The sequence below is a fragment of the Panthera leo genome, chromosome B3 (genome assembly GCF_018350215.1).
Source record: "Panthera leo isolate Ple1 chromosome B3, P.leo_Ple1_pat1.1, whole genome shotgun sequence".
NCBI classification, from domain to species: domain Eukaryota; kingdom Metazoa; phylum Chordata; class Mammalia; order Carnivora; family Felidae; genus Panthera; species Panthera leo.
Window position 1 is genome coordinate 85,536,112 of NC_056684.1, and position 22,800 is coordinate 85,558,911.

General features: G+C 45.5%; 1 protein-coding gene across 2 annotated transcripts; it reads left to right on the forward strand.

Annotated features, from left to right (window-relative positions):
- Positions 1 to 6,987: 6,987 nt before the first annotated feature.
- On the forward strand, positions 6,988 to 22,657 carry PAX9 (paired box 9). 2 transcript variants are annotated; one of them, XM_042943006.1, is made up of 5 exons: positions 6,988 to 7,165; positions 7,933 to 8,559; positions 11,568 to 11,710; positions 20,854 to 21,076; positions 21,278 to 22,657. In XM_042943006.1, exons 1-5 carry the CDS (start codon positions 7,162 to 7,164, stop codon positions 21,289 to 21,291), a joined length of 1,011 nt encoding a protein of 336 aa, XP_042798940.1. In that variant the 5' UTR covers positions 6,988 to 7,161; the 3' UTR covers positions 21,292 to 22,657. The 2 variants fall into 2 exon arrangements, with proteins under 2 accessions (XP_042798940.1, XP_042798939.1); XM_042943005.1 differs by having other exon boundaries at positions 20,854 to 22,657.
- The last annotated feature ends 143 nt before the right edge of the window (positions 22,658 to 22,800 follow it).

Here is a 22,800-nt window from a genome sequence, read left to right on the forward strand (position 1 = left end):
CCTGATAACGGGTTTCCTGTCCTCACCGGGTCAGTCCCGACCTCTTCGGCGGTGGCGTGAAGTGTCGTGGAGTCTGTATACAGTGAGAAAGCAAGGGTACAGGCCCTCTTTGCCGCAGGTTCTTGGCGTCCTTAGGTGGGTTTCTCCCCCTAAGTGATAGAGGCGGGAAGGAGGAGTGTCCAATGTCCATGCTGACACCTGCGGTAAGGGGGCTTCTCTCTGTGCTTCAGCAAGAGCTGTGCCTGCAGAATAGGGAAAAAGGGAGAACAACGACACTGGGAGCATGGTGGGGTTTGCACTCCCGTCTGCTTCATGAATCGTGTGATCTCATTTAATCTGTTTTGTGGGCTTTTATTTAATGTCAGTCTCTGTTTTATCTCTTATGACACTGGAAAGGTAGTATCTCCTTTGTATGGTTATTGTGGTGCTTGGGTGTTGTAAGCCCTCAGCAAATGGTAGGATGAGCCAGAGGACCATGGTCTCATCACTCCCTTTCCTTTAGAGGAGCCTCTTGGCAGTTTCCAGTTTTCCGCTGTAGAACAGAGACAAGTCACAGAACCGTGGCACTGAATAGCCTCTGGGGATCGCAAGAGGATGGAGCCCTGCAGTATTTGGAAGATGAGCTTTGGGTGAATCATGAAAAGACTAATGCTCGAGTTTGCCTTGGAGTGTTGTAGAGGAAGGTATGGGGATTTGGAGCCCAGTGGAGAATTGGGGGTGAAGGAGGAATTGGAAGAGGAAACTAAAAATTTCGGGCTATAGATGTTCTGTGGATTTTCAAAGGCCTTTCCCAATCTTTGCAAAAAATTACTGTGGGAGCATCATCAAAACTGACACCTGTAGGTGGCGCTATGAAGAGGTGACTTGGCCGGGAGAGAGGTAGCCAGGGACTTAAGGACTGCAGCAGAATTTCCGTGACTCCGACCCTGACTCTGCTCCCGACCCTTCTTCCTGTTTTCAGAGGGATGGTGAGGACTATGCAGCAAGAATCTCCGCTTTCAAGGTCAGCGCAGGGCTAGCTGGTGGTGGAATTTGCCCAGAGAAGGAGACAGGTTGGAAATCCCGCGCCTCAACCGCACCGAGCTGGGCAGCTCCACCACTCTCTCCATTGCCCGGTTGTGAGCACTCGCCCGGAGGGAACCGCGAAGTGAGCGAGCCTGTTCTCTGCATCACCGAAAATGGGAGGAACGCCAGTGCTTAGCTCCAAGACTGGCCCACAGGTCGATTTCGGCTTCTTGAAGCCTGCAGGCAACTCCAACTTGACAAGAAAGCTGAATTCAACATAATCTGGACCAAGATGGGGAGGGAACCTGGAGGACTTTGCATTTGCTCGAGAGCCCAAACCAAGGCTTAGACGTGCGGCCTGGTTCGTATTTATCTTTTCCAGACAGCCATTGGGCCAATCGGGTCTTCGGAAGGAGGCAACCCCCCTGCCCTTACAGGGACCCTGAGGGCAGGGTCTTTTAAGAGCCCCGCAAAGCTTTTCCCACACGCAGCGGCCACTCTCTTGAGCTGCTTCAGCTCAAGGCTGTAGAGTGACTGCGGACGGTGTCCTCCTCTTGGTATGGCTCCTACAGATGCTTAAACCCAGGCGAGACGAAGTGCCCTCTCCCTCTGACAAGGAGGCTCAGCCTGGCCTCCCAGAAGGGATCCTCCCTGTCCCTGCCCCCAACCGGATCCGATCCTTGATAGCACTTGCGGGATCGCAGCCACAAGTTTTGGTCTTTGCACGCGCGCGCGCGCGCACGCACACACACACACACACACACACACACACACACACACACACAATGTGTTCTCTTTCATTTGCGGATTTAATAAACAAATGTAACCATATCACATGGGGCTCCGAGCCGTCCTTCTGAAAGCAATTCCGCTGTTGAAAACTGAAAAATGGGTGTAATTTGCGTTCAGAAAGTGATGTTAGGGTCATGGCAATTTCCCGGGCCGTTATTTATTTTTACTTTAAAGTCTTTAGGGAAGATTTGCTTATATACTCGGAAACCTTCCAATGCGAGAGTACCAGCAATCCGGTTCGCCTTCAACGCTGCGGGGGGGTGGGGGTGGGGTGGAGAACAATTACTGAGTGACGCTAATATGGGGAAACTGAAAAGAAATGTCGATTGTTTTTATTGTAACAGAAGGAGTGAACAAACAGAAAAACCAACCCCGGGTGATCGGAAACAGGCAGGCGGGGAATTAAAAGCGGGTCTCAGGCGGCAACAGGCCCCTCCCCTGCCCTTGGAAGGAGAAAGCGGGTGAGGAGCGCTCGCAGCCCCGGGGGCCAGTCGCACCGCCCGCAGCGGGATTTCCGCGCTCTGGCCGGACCCCGCACGCTGCTACCCTCCGGGGAAAGGGTCTTGAATCGTAAGCAACGACAGGAAGGCGGAGAGGCGGCAAGGAGGCTTTGGCGATTCTCGGAGAATCTTCTGGGCTCCTTCTGGGGGCCGCACACCCCCGCCCCTGTCGCCCCACCTCCACTTGGGCTGGTACGTCCCGCGGCGTCCGCAGCCCGGTTAAGTCCAGGCCTGCAGGTCAGTGTGTGGGCACCTCCACACCCCAACCCGGGTCCCCGGCTGGGGCTGAGGGCCCTGGCGGTCTGTCTCTCCTTCATCCCAGAAATTTCCGCTGTGGCCACCTCTGGCGACTCCGCCCGCTGCTTCAAGCGCAGATCCCGCCTGGCCCGCAGCTCAGCGTGGACCCTCCCTCGCCTTAGGCACGGGGTGCGCTTCCGGCTGCCACGTGCCGCAAGCAGTCGCGGGGAGGTCGAGGGGGCGGAGGAGCTGCCGCTGACCCCGTGTGGCCGGGACAGGGCAGTGGGCAGGTCGGGCTTGGAACCCGTGGCCCAGGCGTTAGCAGCGCAGTTTGGCGAGGACCGAAGTCCGGCCTCTTTTTCCGCTCTCCGCCGCGCTCTTTTACTTACCCTGCAAGAGCGCTCCTTTGGGAGAACCGGGGGCGAGATCTTGTTTCTACCTCCTTCCCTCCTCACAAGGCTGGAAGACGTGACTGTGCTCTGGAAACGCGTCCTGGAGCTCAGACTCTGCCTCCTCTCCATCCCTCGGAGCTCCCTGGGTAGGGCGAGAAGTGGGCACGGTCGGCTGTGCCTGCCCTGGCTCCTGACCCCAGGAGGAAGGCAGGTCGGAGGCATCTGCCCCTTAATATTCTTCTCTGTCAACCCTGCTCTTCACTAGTGCCACTGAGAACAGCCGGACCCCTCTCCTGCGCGTACACACGCCCATCTCTCATTCTATCCTCCAGCCGCAGCCCTAGCTGACCCGCGGACTCCGGGAAGCAGCCCAGGGTGTTGGTCAGGGTTGGTGAGCGAGGGAAGAGTTCCCCTTCCTCAGCAGCCTGTAGCGCCGGGGTCCCGCCGCGGCAGTCGCCCCCGCGGGCGCCATCTACCAGGCTGCTCGAGGGCGGCTTCGGATAGAGCCAGATTCCTGTTCCTTCTCGTCATCTCTCCTCAGACCCGGCCTGTGCCGAGAGGGGGGCACCACAGGTTACCGTCCGCGGCACTGGGACCGCTGACAGATTTATGAAGACTTTACAGCATCTGGCCTGGGCCCGAAGTGGTAGGGCAGAGGTCCAGCCTAAGAGACGCGCTGCGGGCTAAAGGGCTAAAGTTCCCCCAGCCGCGTGCCCCGGGGGAGCGGGGGTGGGGGGTTGGGGAGGGGGGCGCGAGCTGCCCCTGGAGTCCGGGGCCCTGGCTCCCTCCCCTCTGGCGGGTGTACACGTCTGTCCCCGCCGGTGCCGGGCATAGGGATTCTCCCCGCTGCGTGTAGTCTTCTCCTTCCCACCCTCCCCGGCTAGCTTCCAGTCTCCCACAGAGTAAATATTTACCCAGAGGACGGATAGCCCCTCGGAGGAGGCCTCGACAGTACCCTGGAAGGGCTTTTGGCTTTTCACCGGCCTGTATCAGCTGCAGCCCTTAACTGGTTGTATTTTGGTTTTGGTCTCTTAGTAGAAATTCTTTTAGTAGATATTCTTCCGATCTCTGTGTAATCTTCTGGGTCCAGAGCCGGCAGTTACCAGGGAGCAATGACCCCATCTGCCCCTTGCTCTTTCTCAAAGTCCTCATCTTTAGAACCACCGTCGAGGCTTACTGGCCCTTAATGTTTCTCTCTCTCCTGCCGGCCCGCCCTCTAGCCCTCTTTCCCTTCTTCAGGTCACTCGTCTCTCTTTCGTTGGGGGTCTTCGATTTGCCGGCTACCTGACCGCAGCACTCATTGTGCGTCCCCAGGAGGATTTAAAATCAGTCCCTTCCTCTAGGATCCTTCACCTCTGTCTCTCCCCTGAAGCTTTGATTCCTTTTGCCCCCGAAGTTGGGGCCTCAGTTTGCCGCAGGTTCTTCTTACTGTCCCTAAACACCGAAGATGCTCGCCAGCTCTTCAGAATGTCCTGGGCTGAGAGCACGGAACACCCGAACTCGCCGGCGTGATGAGGGCCTGCCGCGCTCCGAGGAGCCCCAGCAGAGGCTGCGCCACAATGATCATGCCCTGCCACGGCCAAGTCCCAACAGGTGGAAATGGAGAGAGAGAGTGACAGACCTATTTGGAAGCGCAGGATATGTGAGGTAGCTGAAGGAGTTTAGAGATGAACGAGAGGGATTTGTGTGTTAGGTACACCTAGCCAGAGCTCTAAACAATGAGAATCTCAGAATCACTCTGGGTTGGTGCTGTAGAACCACTATAACCCTCTAAGAGCGCATAGACCCACATCCCGGCACTGGGTCTTGCCAGCTGGAAGGTGGACTAGCCCATTACCGACACCGCAGACCAGCCAAGTCAGCGAGGCGCTCACTGGGAGCGCACGAGCGGTGTGGAGTCTGAGCAAGAGGTAGAGCTAGTCACTGTGCCTGTTTGTGTGTGTGGGGGTGGGGGGGAGAGGGGTCAGGGAGCTTCGTGACCCAGAAGCCCAGGATGTTCAATCTTTCTCACAAACCTCAGTCCTAAGCTCCTCTCTGATACCTCAGTCTCAACTATTTTGCACCCAACCCCCGAGATGGAATTGCTGCATTAAAAATCTTGGATTCCCAAAGCACCTCTGCGGAGTAAAATACCAGGCAGTGCCAAGCAACAGGTAGTGAGGGTCAGACGAAGGTGAAACCGCTATCAAGTCAAATTGCGAGAAATTTTATTTATTTATTTATTTATTTATTTATTATTTTTATTTATTTTTTATTTTTTTTAACGTTTATTTATTTTTGAGACAGAGAGAGACAGAGCATGAACGGGGGAGGGGCAGAGAGAGAGGGAGACACAGAATCGGAAGCAGGCTCCAGGCTCTGAGCCATCAGCCCAGAGCCCAACGCGGGGCTCGAACTCACAGACCTCGAGACAGTGACGCCAGCTGAAGTCGGACGCTCAACCGACTGAGCCACCCAGGTGCCCCACGAGAAATTTTAAACAATTGACACAAACAAAAAAGGCAGACATGCTCAAGTATTTCTGGTTGTGAGACTTTTCACAGGAATCAAGCATAAGGAATTAAGGGTGTTTGAATTCATCTTTTTTTTTTTTTTTTAATCTTCCAAGTCTTCCTTACCTGTAAATTTGAAGTTAGACTGCGGCCCCAACAACAGAAGCATGAGGATCTGGAGATGGCTCTCCGTTTCAAAAAGCACAGATGATCATTCGCTTTTCTGGCTTCTGGTCACTTACTGGTCCGGAATCTGGGCCCAGTCAGCTTCCCTGTTTGTTGACCAGAGCCACACACATCCCTTGGGATTGTGGGAAGATCAACACGAGTCCTGTGTGCACGAGAAGTAGCGTTTTGACTGTCAAGTAGCAGTAGCAGTATCCTCGACCAGAAGCAGTACAAACACCCAAGTTCATTAAAGATGTTCCCCATCTAGCTTTTAATTTTGACTAGCATTCCCCATAACCCATACTCAAAATGTGATCAGCTTTGGCCGCCAACAAGAGTACTTTACTCTTTAGATTAGACTTAGAGTGATCGAAAGTGAAAATTCAGAAGTAGGCTGCCCCGCAGGGCCTCTGGTAACTAAACAGAAGACCGGGGGATTACTTGTATGCGCAGTCTTAGTGTTCAACTTTCTTGGGACCGAGTCTTTTTGATTAAACCTTTCACTGGTGGGGGGATGCCAGCAGATCTTGGCATCAGGTACCAGCAGACCGGTATCGCGGCTGAGCTCTGTGGTGTGCTGGGCTCCAAGGAGAGTGCCCCTAGCACAGGCAATCGTCGACCCCTTGTGCGTAAGTTCTCGGCGCACCGCGCACGGCCAGGGACTGGAGCCTGTGTGGCTACGGTTTGGCCCCGCGCTTCTGGATGAACCCATCAGAGGCTGCGTTAGGAGGCTAGTCACGGAGACAGAAGAAGGGTCTCCACCTGGCGGTCGCAGTGGCCCCCATCTCCGGCTCGGTCTCTCCTAAACCTCCTGGTCTTTCCGAGGGGCCTACCATCTCACACCTGTGCTCTCGCCACCTGGCATAGGCTGGAGTGAGGTAGCCTCTGCCGGTAACAGGTTCTTCTCCAGACAGCCCCTGGAGGCCCGCATGACGGGCAATTCTAAGAACCACTGCCCCTCGTAATGGTGGCCTCCCACCTCCCACCTGGAGTTTTAACTTCAATTCTGAGGCATCTGTCCCTCCTCCCCTCCTAGAAGTCTCTTCAACCCCTTCTCCCTTCGAGTCTCTCAAATTCAGACCAAACGCTTTCATTTGCTTATTCAGCATTTTTATCAGCCCGATTGTGTTGTCTGTTTGCGCTGCTCCTGGGAAGGTGTCAAACTCCCATTTTCATTGTATTTAGTCACCCAGGTGCAGAGCAAGCTTGAAAGAGACAGCGGAAGGACTTTCCCGGACTGCACTGTCGCTCAGCTGGCCGCACCAATCACCACGCAGCTTGCCCTCGGACCCTCCTCTTTGAGGGCGTGTCCCTGGTGAGTGATTGACGGAGCCGCCCGGCCCAGCTCAGGCCAGCCCACGTTGCTGCTTAGATTGAAATGCAGAACTCTAGCCTCTTTCATCGGGGCACAGACTTCCTTTTACTCCTTCCTTTTGCACTCTCGCCGCCTCCTCCCGGGAAGAAGCGGAGGCACCGGCGGCCCGGGGCAGCGACGAGCCGGGCCACTGAGGCTGTGCGAAAAGTTACTTTTTGGGAGTGCGGAACTGGGGCCCCGTTGGTGTACTGCTCGGAGCAATGGGTGAGTGGCGGCGGGGGACGCTGTCAGAGCCGGGAAGGGAGGGAGGGAACCACAGGGTGAGAGAGGGAGGGAGGGAGAGCGAGGGCGCGCACCACTGAGCGCTCACACTCTTCTTATTGACTTTGCTCGTGTTTCTACAAGTTGTTAGGAACACGCTAAGGGTCAGGGCGCACAGCAGTTCAGTCTGAACGCTGGCTACTGGGTTGCTGTTGATGCCATTTTCTGATTTTAAAAGAAGGGAGCGGTGGCATCAGCAAGCTCCGCAGTCCTAGTGGAGGACCAAGTTTTGTTTCACGTAGACTCACACACTCAGAACGTGAGGGGAAAAAAAACAAACAAACTGTAGTTTCTTCTAGACCTTGTCTAATCGCGCGGGTCTCCAGGCGGGGCGCTGGGGCTCAAGGGGTAGCGGCCCAAAGACTTTAGCGCCGAGAAGGCGAGAAGGAGCCTGTTGCAGGCGTCAAGACCGATCTCCTTGCCCGCTTCGGAGACTTTTGAACACTAGGAGCGGCCCTGTGTCCCACCACTTTGTTTGCTTGTAGTGGCCGCAGGCACCACCGGAATGGGGGGGGGGGGGTCCCACTCGACCTTAGTGGTTTGGGGCCACTGGGCGAGACTCGGGGACAATAGGGTTTGGGAAAAGCCCAGGTCCCTAGTCCGGGGTGGGTGCATCCGCCCTGCCTTCTTATGCGGGCGGAGGCCGAGTGGTAAACGGCTGTCCCAAACTCCCGGTGCGTGTCCCCGCGCGCCGTGTGTTCGTTTTGCAGAGCCAGCCTTTGGGGAGGTGAACCAGCTGGGAGGAGTATTCGTGAACGGGAGGCCGCTGCCCAACGCCATCCGGCTTCGTATCGTGGAACTGGCCCAACTGGGCATCAGACCGTGTGACATCAGCCGCCAGCTACGGGTCTCGCACGGCTGCGTCAGCAAGATTCTGGCGCGCTACAACGAGACAGGCTCGATCTTGCCAGGAGCCATTGGGGGCAGCAAACCCCGAGTTACCACCCCCACCGTGGTGAAACACATCCGGACCTACAAGCAAAGGGACCCTGGCATCTTTGCCTGGGAAATCCGGGACCGCCTGCTGGCGGACGGCGTGTGCGACAAGTACAACGTGCCCTCGGTGAGCTCCATCAGCCGCATCCTGCGCAACAAGATCGGCAACTTGGCTCAACAGGGTCATTACGACTCCTACAAGCAGCACCAGCCGGCGCCGCAGCCGGCTCTGCCCTATAACCACATCTACTCGTACCCCAGCCCCATCACGGCGGCCGCAGCTAAGGTGCCCACGCCGCCCGGGGTGCCAGCCATCCCCGGCTCGGTGGCCATGCCCCGTACCTGGCCCTCCTCCCATTCCGTCACCGATATCCTGGGCATTCGCTCCATCACCGACCAAGGTAAGGGCTCACGGGCCGGATGTGTGGACGTTGCAGAGTCTTCCCCTACACCCTCGCTGGTGTCTCGGTATCTGCGGCCTCCGAGCCCGCGTCTATCCCACCACCTGAGGCTTTTTCCTTTCGAAACTATGGAGTCCTCCCAGGGGGGTGTCCTGATCTCATTAACTTGAAATTCATGCCCTCCGTTTCCTTGCCACACACAGTCTCCTGCCTCATCTCAAACTACCAGACCCATAACATCCCCCCATCCCCAACACATGGTTCGCATTTTCCACCCTCCCCCGCCTCTCTCGCCGCTGCTGCCTCAGACCCGCTCGCTCACTTGAAGAGCGTGGCCCGGGTTGGACTGGGGGCTCAGCCCGGGAGGACTGAGCGGGCGTGGGGCTGCCGGTTGCAGACACCGCTGCGGGCAGCTTGTTTGGGGATCAGATGCGGCCGCGAGGAGTTGGGCACCCTGTGGAAATTGCAGTATTCTTGGATTCTGGCAATCAGGCCAAATTTGCTCAGGCAGGAAGTTCAAATGTCACCTAATTGGTTTCATTCTTATGCTTCACTTCATTTTCCTCGGAAACTGAGGTCCCGAAGTTACTACTAGTAACTTGCATGTTACTGCATTGCTCATTCTGGGACTAATTTTCTGCTTTATTTCTCTCTCTCCCTTTTTTTCCAAGCGCCCCCCCCCCCCCCCCCCCCCCCCCGGCCTTTACCTTAACAGACTTCACTATTTGTATCTTAGGAAGTAGCACCAACCACCGCTGTGATGGAGACAAAATGCGGGGTGATTCCATCTTGTCCTCTCTTCTTTCTCCCTTTCCCCACGCCTGCGGCTTCTCTTTAGTGTCTCCTGGTCCCGGGAAATGCCAGTGGATATGTAGTACTTGCACGTTTTCAGCGGTGCCACCCCGCTGTTCTCTTCCTTTCTCACCCTTGACCTTGTGGTGTCCCCAGTGTCTTTTCTGGTTGGTAAGAAGGATTCCCTGAGCTCCCCCCACCCCCCCCAGCTCAGTCGGCTTCTGCAGACCAGAGTTTGTTTTCTTTTACTTCATAGTTAAACAAAACAATACAACAACAACAAGAAAAACCAGCATTAGCTTCTTTCTTGGTAGGGGTAAAAAGTCAAAATGTCCTAGATGCAGAATTAAAATAATACAGAGATAAGAGCCTACCTTTTAAATTTGTTGGCCAAAAGTTTAAAAAGCACGGAAGAAAAATAGGAAAGGGGGGGGGGAATAGTTCATTTAATTATTTCCTGTCTTTCTCTGTTGTCACCACATTGGCACAATTATCTTTTTAAGTAATTAAAGCAGAGCCCTGATTTCTCATATTCTTGTTTTCTGACTGTCAATTTACAAGATCCTTTAAGGAGCTCAGTTTTGTCTTATTCGGGGCTGGTTGGAGCTTTAGTTGGAGAGAGTTTGCCCTTGATTTATAGGATAAACTGACCTCAGTGACATTTAAAGGAAGCTCCTGTTCATGGGAAAGTGTGAGATCAGCAGAAATGGGGGCTCACAGGGGGATCTCAATTTCTTAAGATAACTTCAGGCTTGTGCCCACCGATTGCCTTTTGTCTGGGAAGGCAAAGAGAGACTGGCAGTTCTGCACCAAAACACGGTTTCCTGGTGCAAACTGGAACACAATCTAATCCTTTGGAAAGGAGGAGGAATAGTTAAAAAAAAAAAAAAAAAAAAAAAAAAAAGACTGACAGATTTGAAAAGACAACTGTTCTTCCCCAGGGATCCTACAATCAGACCAAATATCAGTTGGAAAAGTAATGGAGTATATGGAGAGGAGCAACTGTTCGTTCTAGATGTTGATTCTGGAGGCCAGCTTTAAACATGTTTTCTGACAAATCCATGAACATAAGATGATTATTTCTATAAGTGATCACTTCTACAAAATGATTGCTCCTTCAAAGCACTGTGTCAGATGGAAGTATTTAAAATCAAGTTGTAGCGGCTTTATCAAACTTCAGTCCTCCACCCATAGGTCCCAAAGACAAAAACACATTGCTCATAGTCTTCAAATATCTCTTCTTTAAAACTGCAGTTGGCCATTCAAAGATGGCAGTGGTTTAATAGGCACACATTTAGGTATTGTGGTAATCATTTTACAGTGTATAATTTTCTTTGTTTCTCTATTAAGAACATAAAGGATAACTGATGGTTTTACTCCTTTCAAAATACTTAATTCTACCTTCATTTTCTTAACTTTTTATTTCATTAAAAAAAAAACCCACCCTCTCTCTATAACCTTACCACTGTCACTGGTGGCATTTACAGGGGTAATTGTAATATTTATTTTCTGAGTCATATGCACATAACCTCACATATTTAACGTGTAGACATAGAGCATCAAGGGTAGTCACACATAAGTTAGGCACACACAAGACAGAAACTATGCATGTGTATTTTGCATGTGCATTGTGGCCATCACGTAGTTATTTGCTTGCAAAGGACTTTGCAGGTCTTTTGTCTTATCTATCCACCTAAGTACTAGATCCCCACAGCACAGTGAGCATTTTTCTAGATGTCTCTGAGCAGGAGCACAGGCCAAGGACGGTTAGGCCAAGGACGCTCCTCTCTCCCTTTTCAGTCTGCGCCAGGACCAGCTTTCGTCAATCCCGAGTCAACCCTGGGTTACGATTGGGATGAACAGCTTCACGTGTTCTTTCCCTAATTTGGGAAAACTCCCAGGTTCTTTCCATTCGATTCCTCGGGGGAGCGAGCAGGGCGGGGGGGAGGAGAAAATCAAAGGCTTTTGAAAAAGGGGGAAAAAGAAACCTTCCCGCAGGCCTCGGTGAAAGAGCTCGGAGAGGCCTACTCTGAGGCGAGTCAGCGTCGCGGGGCCCTGGGCTGAAAACCGGCGAGGCCGCGCCTGGGACCAGCGCCCCCGGGAGGCCGAGGGCAGGGGTCGGAGCCCTGGAGCTCGCGGGTCGCGGTTTCAGGCCGCGTCTCAGGCCGGGGTGCGCGGGTTGGAGCCCCAGCTTGACGCCTTCTCGTCCTCCCCAGGAGTGAGCGACAGCTCCCCCTACCACAGCCCCAAGGTGGAGGAGTGGAGCAGCCTGGGCCGTAACAACTTCGCCGCCGCCGCCCCCCACGCGGTGAACGGGCTGGAGAAGGGAGCTCTGGAGCAGGAAGCCAAGTACGGTCAGGTGAGAAGGCGAGGGCCCCGCCGGGTGGGCCGCGGTGGCCGCGGGGGTTTGGGCGACGCAGGACCCAGTTCTTTCTGGGCCTCGACCGAGGGCAAGCCCGGGCCGACCGGCGGTCACGGTTGGGTGAGGCGGGACGGAGGCCGGGACCTTGCAGGGCGGAGTTGAGCCACGACCCCCCGCCGCGGGCCCGAGGGCCCGGGGCGGTGGAAGCGCCTCCAGGCCTGTTTGGCCTCTGCAGGCGCGGCCCCCGAAGCCCAATCTGCTGCTCGCACTGGGAATAGTAACCCAAGGAAGGCGCTTCCGAGGGGCCGGGAGAGCGGCCTGGGTTCTCTGAGCGGCGCCGGCGCGGGCTGCCTGCAACGCCCGCGAAGCGCACGCCGGGGGTCGGGGCCTGCGGGCTGGTGGGCTGCGGGGTCCCCACGCTCGCGCGTGTCTCGTACGGCGGCTCCTTGCAAACACGCCGGCGTAGCCTGCCCTGTGATCGTTTGGAGAGGGCAACCAGATAAACCTAATAAAGTTACCATTTCCAGATTAAGGGTCACGTTGTAATCTCCCAAGGGAGGTTTGTGAGAAAACCTCAAATTATACGGACTGGCTGTGGACCGTTTAATTTTTCTTTCCCTCTGTCCCTCCCCCGACTCTGCAAAAAGAAAAATTAAAACACTCGTGTTCTCCCGCCCTCCTCCCCCACCCGGAAAAAATTAAGCAACCACCACCACTGACGCCCTAGAGGTTTGAGTCTAAACTCATCACCAAGTTGGAGTCAGGAGTTCAAAGCCCCGAAAAGCAAGCAAGCAAACAAACAAACAAACACGGACCTTAAAGCAGCTTAAGGTTTCATTGAGCGGGTCTGGGTAGATTTGCAAGGTTCTTAACGCCAAACTCCAGTTCCGAAGCCCCCAAATACCCAGTTTTCGTTTTATTATTTTGAAGTCCTAAAACTCCTAATGTTTTAGCTGTCAAAAAGCAGCGTTTTATGTGGTATGTAACTTGTTGCTTTTATTCACTTGGGAAGAAAAAAAAATCCTAATTCTCATTTTCTCAAACGCCATTTCCACTTCCTTTTCTCTCCCTGTTTTGTTAAAAGAGACTCATATACGTATTAGTTCTCCCGTGACAAAGATCCTCGAAAATAGCAAAGAGTCCCTTTCCCATATCTGTTTCTACTGTAAAGAATGTCATGGAGAAATTATACGAAAGTTTGTCGTTTTCTTTTTAAAAAGCTCCTTATCATAAAGAAGATGCGGTAGGTACAGCGGTTAGGAGCTCCGATCTTCTGGCACCACTGCCACTTAAGCAAGTAATTTTAGCGCCTCCATTTTTTCATCTGTAAAACGGGGAAATAATAGTCCCAACCTCAAGAGATGTTGAGAAGATTCAATGAGATAATGCAATCGTAAGGCGCACAGTAAACCTCCATTAAAAGTTACCAGTGGTTATACATGGCGGTTTAGAGATGGTCTTCTAAAAACAAGCGATTTTGAGGGGTGGGGATGTGTGAGCATATACTTTGTTTGGAGAGTTCATAGTCAAAAAGTGTCAAGGCGTGTTGTTACAAACAATAGAAGGAGTGTATTTAAAGCATCCAGCATAGTAGCTCGCGTTTAATAGGTGCTCAGTAGTTTTTATTAGGTCATCATTTGTTGGAATAACATCGTGAAGTATAGAGTTGAAAAATAGTTTTTAATTCTCACATATATTTGATAAACCCAGTTTACATATAAAGCAATGTCTTAATTCAAAAATCTTTGATGATTTCATTTTTTCCTCCCTTGAATTATATAGATCTAGTGTTTATACTCATTTAGAAATGGTTAATTTACACACATACTTCAAACAGACCACTTTAAAATAAAAATAGAGCTGATTCAAAAAATCTGTATATTCTGAACATGAAAGTTGATTACATTTTATACGCTGATTATTACTGAATTATGAGATTTATAAAAGCAAGTAAATTAAAGACATAAGTGGCTAAATAAGCATTGTTCTAAGTACCTAAGAGAACAAGTTCAATTTTTTTTTCCAGAAGAAAAAGACATTTATATCAAACTTAAATTTGAAACTTCTTAATTGCAGGATGCTAATCTTCTGTATTATCATGTGGTAATATAATTCAGTTGATGTAAAATTTCAAAATTTCAGAAGTTTCTAAGTACAATTAAATCAGTGGTTATTATAATGATCAAAATAGTGCTTAATGATGAAGGTGTGCTAAGTAGGTAGAGAAATTTAGACTGTGTCATTTTGTGAACAGTTTTGGAACTTGGACATTGATTTCCTGGAGGGTAAAATTCTATACTAATACTTGCTCATAAAAAAGCAATGGTAAGGTGTGTTGTGTGTGTGTGTGTGTGTGTGTGTGTGTGTGTGTGTATGCATTTCCCTCACCAATATTCAAAGAGCAGCTTTATTTTTAAGTTATTTTTCAAAATGTTATCAGCATAAGTGTATTTTAAAAACCAAAATGTAAACTCAGGTAACATTTTTCTATTTGTGTAATGAACAAAATTTGAAAGTTTTTGGCAAAAAATTCTCAAAAATTATGCACATAATACTTTCAGGGCACTTATAATTTTTATTAAATAGTGCAATATTCTATGACTCAAGTTTCATTTTAGTACATAAAGGAGGACATTGAGAATTCAGAATCCTAGGATTTAGAGCATAGTCTTTTCCCAGAAGACACCTGTAAAATTACTAAAGGGACTGAATTGACAACTGATTGTAGGTACTAGTGATTACCGTAATCTAGAGTTTCTATTTTCAGCTTAAACTACAAAAAAGGATGCCTGATCGCTAGTAATTAGAACCTTATGCACATTTCAGCTATATACACACCTATCTTTTGTTTTTAAACCACTAATTTAGAGTACTCAAACTTGTCTTACTCATTAAGATGAAGTCAATACTTTATATTCCCATTTAGAAGTCCTTATTGTCTACCCTTGAGGATAGAAGAAAAAAGAATATTTATTTGTTTTGGCTTTTTTCACCTGCATTTAATATTGGGCTAGAAATCTTTAATCTCCTCTAATTCTGAATGGCAACAATGTTCTCTGGTTCCTAATGGCTGGTTCTCTTCTGTTAAAACAGAAAACCTTTACTGAATGCAGTTGCATGGCAAAACAAGGGGGGCGGGCTTTGGAATATATCTACCCTTTTATATGGTACTTAGTGAATTAATGCATTTTATTTAAACAGTTTATAAATAGTTGTATAGTTCTTGAAAAATTTTCTACAATTGGGCATACTTTCTCAGAAAAAAATATGTTGTATATCTGGTACTCTAACTGAAGTAATCTGAATGTTAGATTTATAAGCTTTGCGTATCTTCAGTTTTGGTTAGTGTAGGTTAACTCAGACAGCAAGATTAATATAACGTTAGCTACAAATCGAGATGTCAGGAATGAGGAAAAATCCTTACATACTTGAACTTAAAAAGTTAAGAGTTAACAAGCTGTGAAAATGGTTGGATTTGGAGATATAAATTAATCTGAAATTCTTACGAAGCATTAATTTGTATATTGTATTAGAAATATAGTATTTCAGAATCCTGAGTATAACTTTCTAGTACATTATTTTAAACACCGGTTGTCCTTGTAGACATACTGTTCTCATGAAAATATAAATGAAGTTGCACTGGATTTTTCAACATATGAAATAAAGTTAATTTTATGTTAAGTAATTTATAATTTTGCAGAGAATCAAAATGTAGGCAAATGCCAGTAGAAAGTGTTTGAAATTCATGATGTTGTCTATTATGGAAAACATTCCTTAACCTGGGTAGCTTTTAACTATTAGTGTCTTAAAACAAGATTAATGATGTAGCAGTAAAATGTGTCATATAAAATACAAAAAAAAAAAGTAATTTAAATTTTTTTCATGTCTACCTTAATTTTAATATTTTGGAAATATAAAATTTAGGGAAAAATTTTAAGTAGCAGCTTTCCATTACCTAGAGACATTTAGATCTGCAATGTGATAACTAAGCATAATTAAGATCTTTTTCGATGAATGTTGAAACCATATTTACAACCATCATTTCATTTTATCAGATTTGTTTTACTAGGTCATTGCATAATGAATTAAGAACAGTAGAACAACAGTCAAACAAAGATTACACCAAGAAGAGCAAGAAAATCTTGTTTATTTTCAGATCTGAAACTTTTTCTTGCTTATGTTATGGAGGCTGAAATTCTAGGTGAAGCACATCTCTATTTGTGGCTAAATCTGCTTTACTATAAAGCCAAAGTAAACTCATTTTATAATAAGAGGAGGACCAGGTAGAACTGATGAGTGGATGAAAGATTGTGGGTAGAGGATTGGGCGCTACTGTTTGCATTTTCTTCAAGGGAGAAAATGTGGAGTAGACAATTCTCAGAATGTGAAGACTACTGTCTATCACTTCTAATTGCCAGACAGTTGTCATACCAGTCTCCACCCTCCCCCCACTCCCTCCTCCCGCCATGGTCAAAAGCGTTTGGATATTAATGCATTTCCATTTTTGGGGGGTGGGGGTGGTGGTGTGTGGATAAATGGAACAACCATAAATCAAATAATGAAATGGCTAGATTAGAACTTTTATTTACTTTTTTCAACAGCTTTATTCATTTTGCTTACTTAATGTATAATGCTTGTTCTGTGATCAAAAGTGACTTTTTTTTTTTTTTAAAGCAAGAGTATCAAAAGGCTGCACTAAGGTATACAAATGGTTATGAAACACCTATGATATGGCCCATTTTATGAGGATATGAGATGATTGAGGCAAGCCCTGTTCTCAAACTATTTATAGTCTAGCTCTCTGCCAATATAGCTTCTCAATATACTAATTTAAAAGCATGTTTTTAAAAAATGGCAAATCTATGTTTCTAAAATTTTAGAACAAGTAAAATGAAAACTCATTTTTTTCATTCAAATCTTAACTGGACATTGTATTTTATGTTTTTTTTTCCCTAGACTATTTTCTTTAATACCAGTGAGATAGAATCTGTTTTTGTTTTTTTTTTTTTCCCTAAAAACATTCAACAAACATTCAACTTTTTCTAGGGTATGCTGTTTGGTCTATTTTACTTTGTATTAGTAAATCTCATTGTCAAAATTAGGTAGAAGATCATTTGCTTCAGGGAGATCCTTGTATAGTTCTTTAGAGGAAAGGATTCTCATGGCTTTTATGGAAGATCCACATAAAAAAGCAGTTGATGGATTGAGGTTTTATTTATGGAATCTTTAGGTAAAGTCATTTTCAAAAATGGGATTTCCATTACATGCCCATTGCTGGGGTTTCATTTGGAAAATTTGTTTACTCTTCTCTGGGGATTCCATATGTTGGTTGATTTATAAATCATATTTACAATCCAATTAAATAGAGTAATTTAGCATGTTTGCTCCCACTATATTTATGGTGTACATTTGGTAGTCTCTACTCAGCCTAACTAGCTTTTCAGATTAATTACATGCCCTTCACTGAAAACATTAAACAGATTTGGGAAGTTTAAGTCATGTACTTTTTTACTGGAAAGAATAAACAAACATCAATGCTACCTGTAGTTGTTTTCCTTTGTGGTGGAAAATTTTACTCATTCAGTGATTGCTTCATAAATAACAATTACTTTACCCAGTAGAGATTTATATCTTTTGCCAACATCATATTTCAGAATTAATATGAGAAAATTGATGTGTTTATTGAGTCACTAGAATGAATAGTGAAGGTGGCAGGCACATTTTAAAGTGTGTTTGTCATCTCATCTTGTTTATGCTGCTTTTTCTAAATTTCTAAATCTGAACTTTACAAGTGAGAAGGAAAGTTGAGACAAAACTTTTTCACCCCAAATCTGGGTCATAATTTAACCTGAGGGAAAGCAAAGAGCTATTTTTATACTGTTTAAAGATTTTTTTTCTTCTGTTCTCTTAAGCAAACACTTTAAAAAATTTTTTTAAATATAATTTATTGACAACTTGGTTTCCATGCAGCACCCAGTGCTCATCCCAACAAGTGCCCTCCTCAATGCCCATCACCTACTTTCTCACTTTAGCCTCCTCTTACTTTTTTTCTAACGACGAGGAGATCAAACCTCCCTGAGCTTCCCTTCTTATTCATCCTTTCTGCAGTACAGAGGGACTGCATCACTAAAATGATACTAAATATGTTGTGGATATTAGAAAACTTTGAAATACTTAAGTCACCAAATTTGTTTTTGTGTTATTAAGTATGAGAAATTGGACAAATATGGAACAAATTAGTAGTGTTTACTTTATGCCCAACAAACAAATGTAGTCACAGAATAAGTAAGGCACCTGAAGGTAGCAAAGGCCTAAATCCAGTATTCTTCCTCCCCTAAATCCTAGGAGCATTATCTGAGATGAGAGTCCACTCCAGCCTGATGTCTCAGGAGGGATGGTTCTGGGCAAAAAGAAATGGGTCTACCTAAGGGGATGGTAGACATTGCAAGAGAACAGCTGAAGAGCCCCCAAATAAAGGGGGCACATCACAGAGCAATGGCTCTAAGGGCAAGGATGTAAAGGGAAGATGGTGAAGCAAGTGTTTCAGAGATAACTATAATTCTGGATGACAGAAAAAATGCAAAGAAAAAAGAATGGGTAGGAAAAATTTGGCTGTCATGAAAAATAAAATTTATCAACACATTTTTTGGCTAACTAGAGCACTGTTTCTGTCATGTATACCATTAAGTAGTTTAGCCTTATGTACTTGTAAAATGTTGAGCAAAGGTTTTCACTGTTTTAAAAGTAAATTTAACCTTATTTTATGATCTTGACATGGTAAACAGGATAAAAAATTAACCTAGAATGGAAGAGGCTAATACAAATGCAAATACCTTTCTATAACTGGATCAGAATGATTCCTTTCAAAACTAATTGCTCATGGGTTATTGGGAAAATCCTACACGAACATGATTGGAACTATAATCTCTATGCAATGCTAGATTTCTTCTACAATTTGATAGCTATCTTCATACTCAACTGCTGACAGCCTTAGAGTGTGTCTCCTTTGAACCATTCTCTGATAAGCCATCCTCAGAAAGGGGGAAATTTTTTTGTTTTGTTTTTTTCAGAAGCTAAGAAACAGAATGAGGGTCTAACAATGAAAATAGGGTTCTAGAAGAAGAAAGAATCTTTTACAAGATGTTATATCAAAAGATGCTCTAGTTTGAGATTAAATTGTGTTTGTTCTTTAAATGTCCTGGCAAAGCAGGAAAAGATTTGCTACAGAGGATCCTGTGTCAGGCAGGGGTGATAACTTCTTTTAACACATGACCATTGATTTGCCAATTGGCCCAGGGTAAATGGCTAAATTCCTTAATCTACATTCTTGTGTATAAAAAGAGGATAAGGATTTCATTTATATTTTAAAGTGATGTGCAATGATTTCTTTGTTAAAAATAGAGCACCATCCTATAGGACCCTTGAAATACATTTTAATTTCAATTGAAATCAAATTAAATGATGACAGTAAATTTCATATATTAAAAAAGAAAAAAAAAATAATAATAATAAAAAAAAATAAAATAAAAAAAAAGAAATCAAATTAAATGAAAGTAATATTGTGTTGTAATCATTATATATTATCTTGCCATTATTATAAACCCAGTAGTTTATAATGAGTTACAATTCACCAATCTTCGTTATTCCATAAACGATGTTGGATATTTCTTGGTGCCTGCAACATAGGGCATATTCAAGAAACCTTAGTTTCCTTTCCCCTTCCTCATTTTCAAAGAACAGGCACTTTGACAAACAGAACAGGATCTATGTGTTCTAACAGACCAAGTACACAAGGTTAACCCCTCTACTTTTATTCTTGTCAGAAATCCATGAGCAGTGTTAAATCATACCCATGTGTTTATTCTATTCCATGTATTACTCTAAATGGAGAAAATCATTTTTGAGAGCCCACCATTGCATTCTCATAGATGTGGAAGTGAAAATAACAATCAAATGAATTAGGAAACAATTTCTATGTTGTAATTGAATTAGAAAAAGTATCTAACACAAGTCTGCTCTTTTCTTACCTCTAAGGATTGAATCGGTTTTACTACTAGTAATTATATTATACATTTACTCTCATTAGGAAATATGTTGATGTATTAATTCATTCACATCTCTGCCAGGAAACAAGTTTACTCTTTATTTCTAAATAATGTAGAAATTGAAGGGGAAAAAAATAAGTTACTTGAGAAACCAAGTGGTCATGCCAGAATCAGGATAGGAAATTGGGGTGTTTTTATTGTTGTTAATAGTAACAATACCAACAGTAACTTATTGGATGCCAAGAGAACACTGGTTTCTAGACAGAGCTCCTTGCCTGGGCTGCTGCATTTTGCTTGCAAACTAGGATTTTACATTTAAATTCCTTTCAAGAGAGTTATCCATGTGGCTTTTAAAAACTCATCACAGGACCCCAAAACTTTGCAAACCAATATTCCAATTTCAAAACCACACATATACAGTTCTTTTATATTCCAATAGACAGTTTTCTTGTTGATAAAATAGCTCTGGAAAAAAATATCCCCAATCTTCATTTAAGAACTCTTATAAGACAACTGCCTGATTTTGCATGTCCTTTGTCCAACAGGCATTTTCAACATGACCTTTTAAAATACGGCCCATGTTTTATTTAACAAAGGTTGTGCTCATTTTGAGAGTCTGGAGTGACAGCCTACACTCCGTGCCCTTCTTGACTGGAAATGAAAGCTACGCCAACCAGGCCCTTCACAAATGCTTCAACAAAAGAGCCAAACAAAACTCAAGTACGGGGAAGGTTGACAAAGGCATCCGGATAGCTGAACGGCTTCTGAGAGTATTTAATCACCATTAATTCTTTCCTCACCCTGTATTTCCTTCCTATAATTCCAAATAGCAAAGCAAGTACTATGAATTTTCTTGTTGTAGCCTCCTCAAAGCCTTTGTGGAAAGAATAATATCTTGTTTTTTGGGCCTTATGTTTAAGCAGCGAGACTGTGAATGCATTTAGAATATAAAGATCAGATCTAAAAAAATCAGAAATTAGAGTCAGAATATTGCTTCTACTCGAGGAACTTACATTCTGCCTCTTTCTGCAAACCCGTGAAATGTCAACTACTACAATGTAATTATTTTCACCTCTTCTCTCTTCCTACTTTTAGGCACCAAATGGTCTACCAGCTGTAAGCAGTTTTGTGTCAGCGTCCAGCATGGCTCCTTATCCGACCCCGGCCCAAGTGTCGCCTTACATGACCTACAGCGCCGCTCCTTCCGGTTATGTGGCTGGACATGGGTGGCAACATGCCAGCGGCACCCCACTTTCCCCCCACAACTGTGACATTCCCGCATCGCTGGCGTTCAAGGGAATGCAGGCAGCCAGAGAAGGTAGTCACTCTGTCACGGCTTCTGCACTCTGATGGGAAATTCTGTCCGCGGCAGCTTCACCCGGGTGTCCCCTCAGCACACCCTCCCCCTCTCCCCTGGTCTCGGATCCCACCCCTCCTGCCCCCAAAGCTGGCTTTAAGGACTCACATCCTTTGTGCCGATGACACTTAAATATTTCTTGCCATAACTTCTCTCTTGCAGAAAACCTGACATGACTTTAGGATTTGAAAACAAAAGCAATCTTAAGGATTGAATGAGACATTTGTGTTGCCCACACACTGTTTTAACGTAGCAAAGAAACCTGCACCCCTCAAAGGGCTTAAGGAACTTTTAAAACTAGTCTTTGGTAAAACCACATGTGTATATTTATTCTAAATCAACCTGAACTTTTGAAACGTGCAATTGTTGAGATTTTGCAAAATCAATAAAGGAAAACACATACAGAAAAGTTACGCTGCACCCTCTAATCAAATAAGGTAACCAAGTAAGTTTAAATTCATCATTAGGAAACTAATCAATAATTGACTTGAGTGATGCTTTGTTTATTTTTAAGAGATAACCTATTTTGTTGGAAAATACGTATAACAAGCCGTATCTGAATTTAGCTCCTCCTGATGTTTTTACTCGGTTCCAAATACAATGATGTTTATATTTTCTATTAGTTTGTAAATACGGACTCTGGATGGTGCATTTGTGTTTTCATTCCATGGGATACCCCCCTCCCTCCCACCCCTATCTATTTTTTTCTCTCTTTTTGTAAAGGTGACTTTCTGGCAACGTCTTTGTCTCTGTTTGGTGGTGGGCTCCTGGACCTGGACTTGCCCCAAATTTTGTGTGTGCAGTGAAGGCTTCAACATCTTATGAAGGACATTTTCTTTCTACAGCAGAGGACTCAAAAACAGATTAAACAAGCCAGTCTCCCATTTTGTATCCTAAACAAACAACACACATGCCAAGCATATAAAGACATGAGGGTGGAAAATATCTGAATAAGAAGGCTTTAAAGGAAGTCACTTAGAAACTTAAGTTTAATGTGAAATGCTTTGCAAAGACACTTAAAATGAACTTTATGTTAAGAAAACCACTGTGAAACTAAATTGTACTGTTATTGTTGGCTTACCTGTGTGTTCAGCAATCTCAGCCCAAAATTATGTTGTAATTTAAAGAAAGTGGAAAATTCTGCTCTAGTGAATGTAAAAATGGCTTGCTGTGAAGTTTACATTGTTGTACAGAAGCATGTTTCACATGTAGGTAAACTGGTGGTGGTATTAGAAATACAGATGCTATTTAATTTTTTAAAATTCCCTTTATTCATTTCTGCAGTTAAAGGACCTAGTTTAGCCAGTAAGTCTTTCTAGACCAATTCTGTTTTCACTTTAATGTTATAGTAGAGCTGTGGTGTGTGTGTGTGTGTGTGTGTGTGGTGTCGTGTTTTAAAACAATTGCTTTTCTTGGGTATAATTCTACATTTTTTCTTTTCTGTTTAGAAAGTTCTTCCTGCTTGGGATATAGGCTTGAAACTACGTTTTAAAAACATTGGTACAATTCATCTATTGGAAAATTAATATATTGGGTTTTTTGTTTTTTTTTTTTTTGGCATTCTGTGCAATAACTAAGAGGGCACATCACTAGATAATGGATGTTAAAGATGCATTTGGTTAGGTGATCTAGGTTTCTTCCTCTCTGTGCTGTGCACAGTCCACATGGCAACCCAGTTCCGTCAC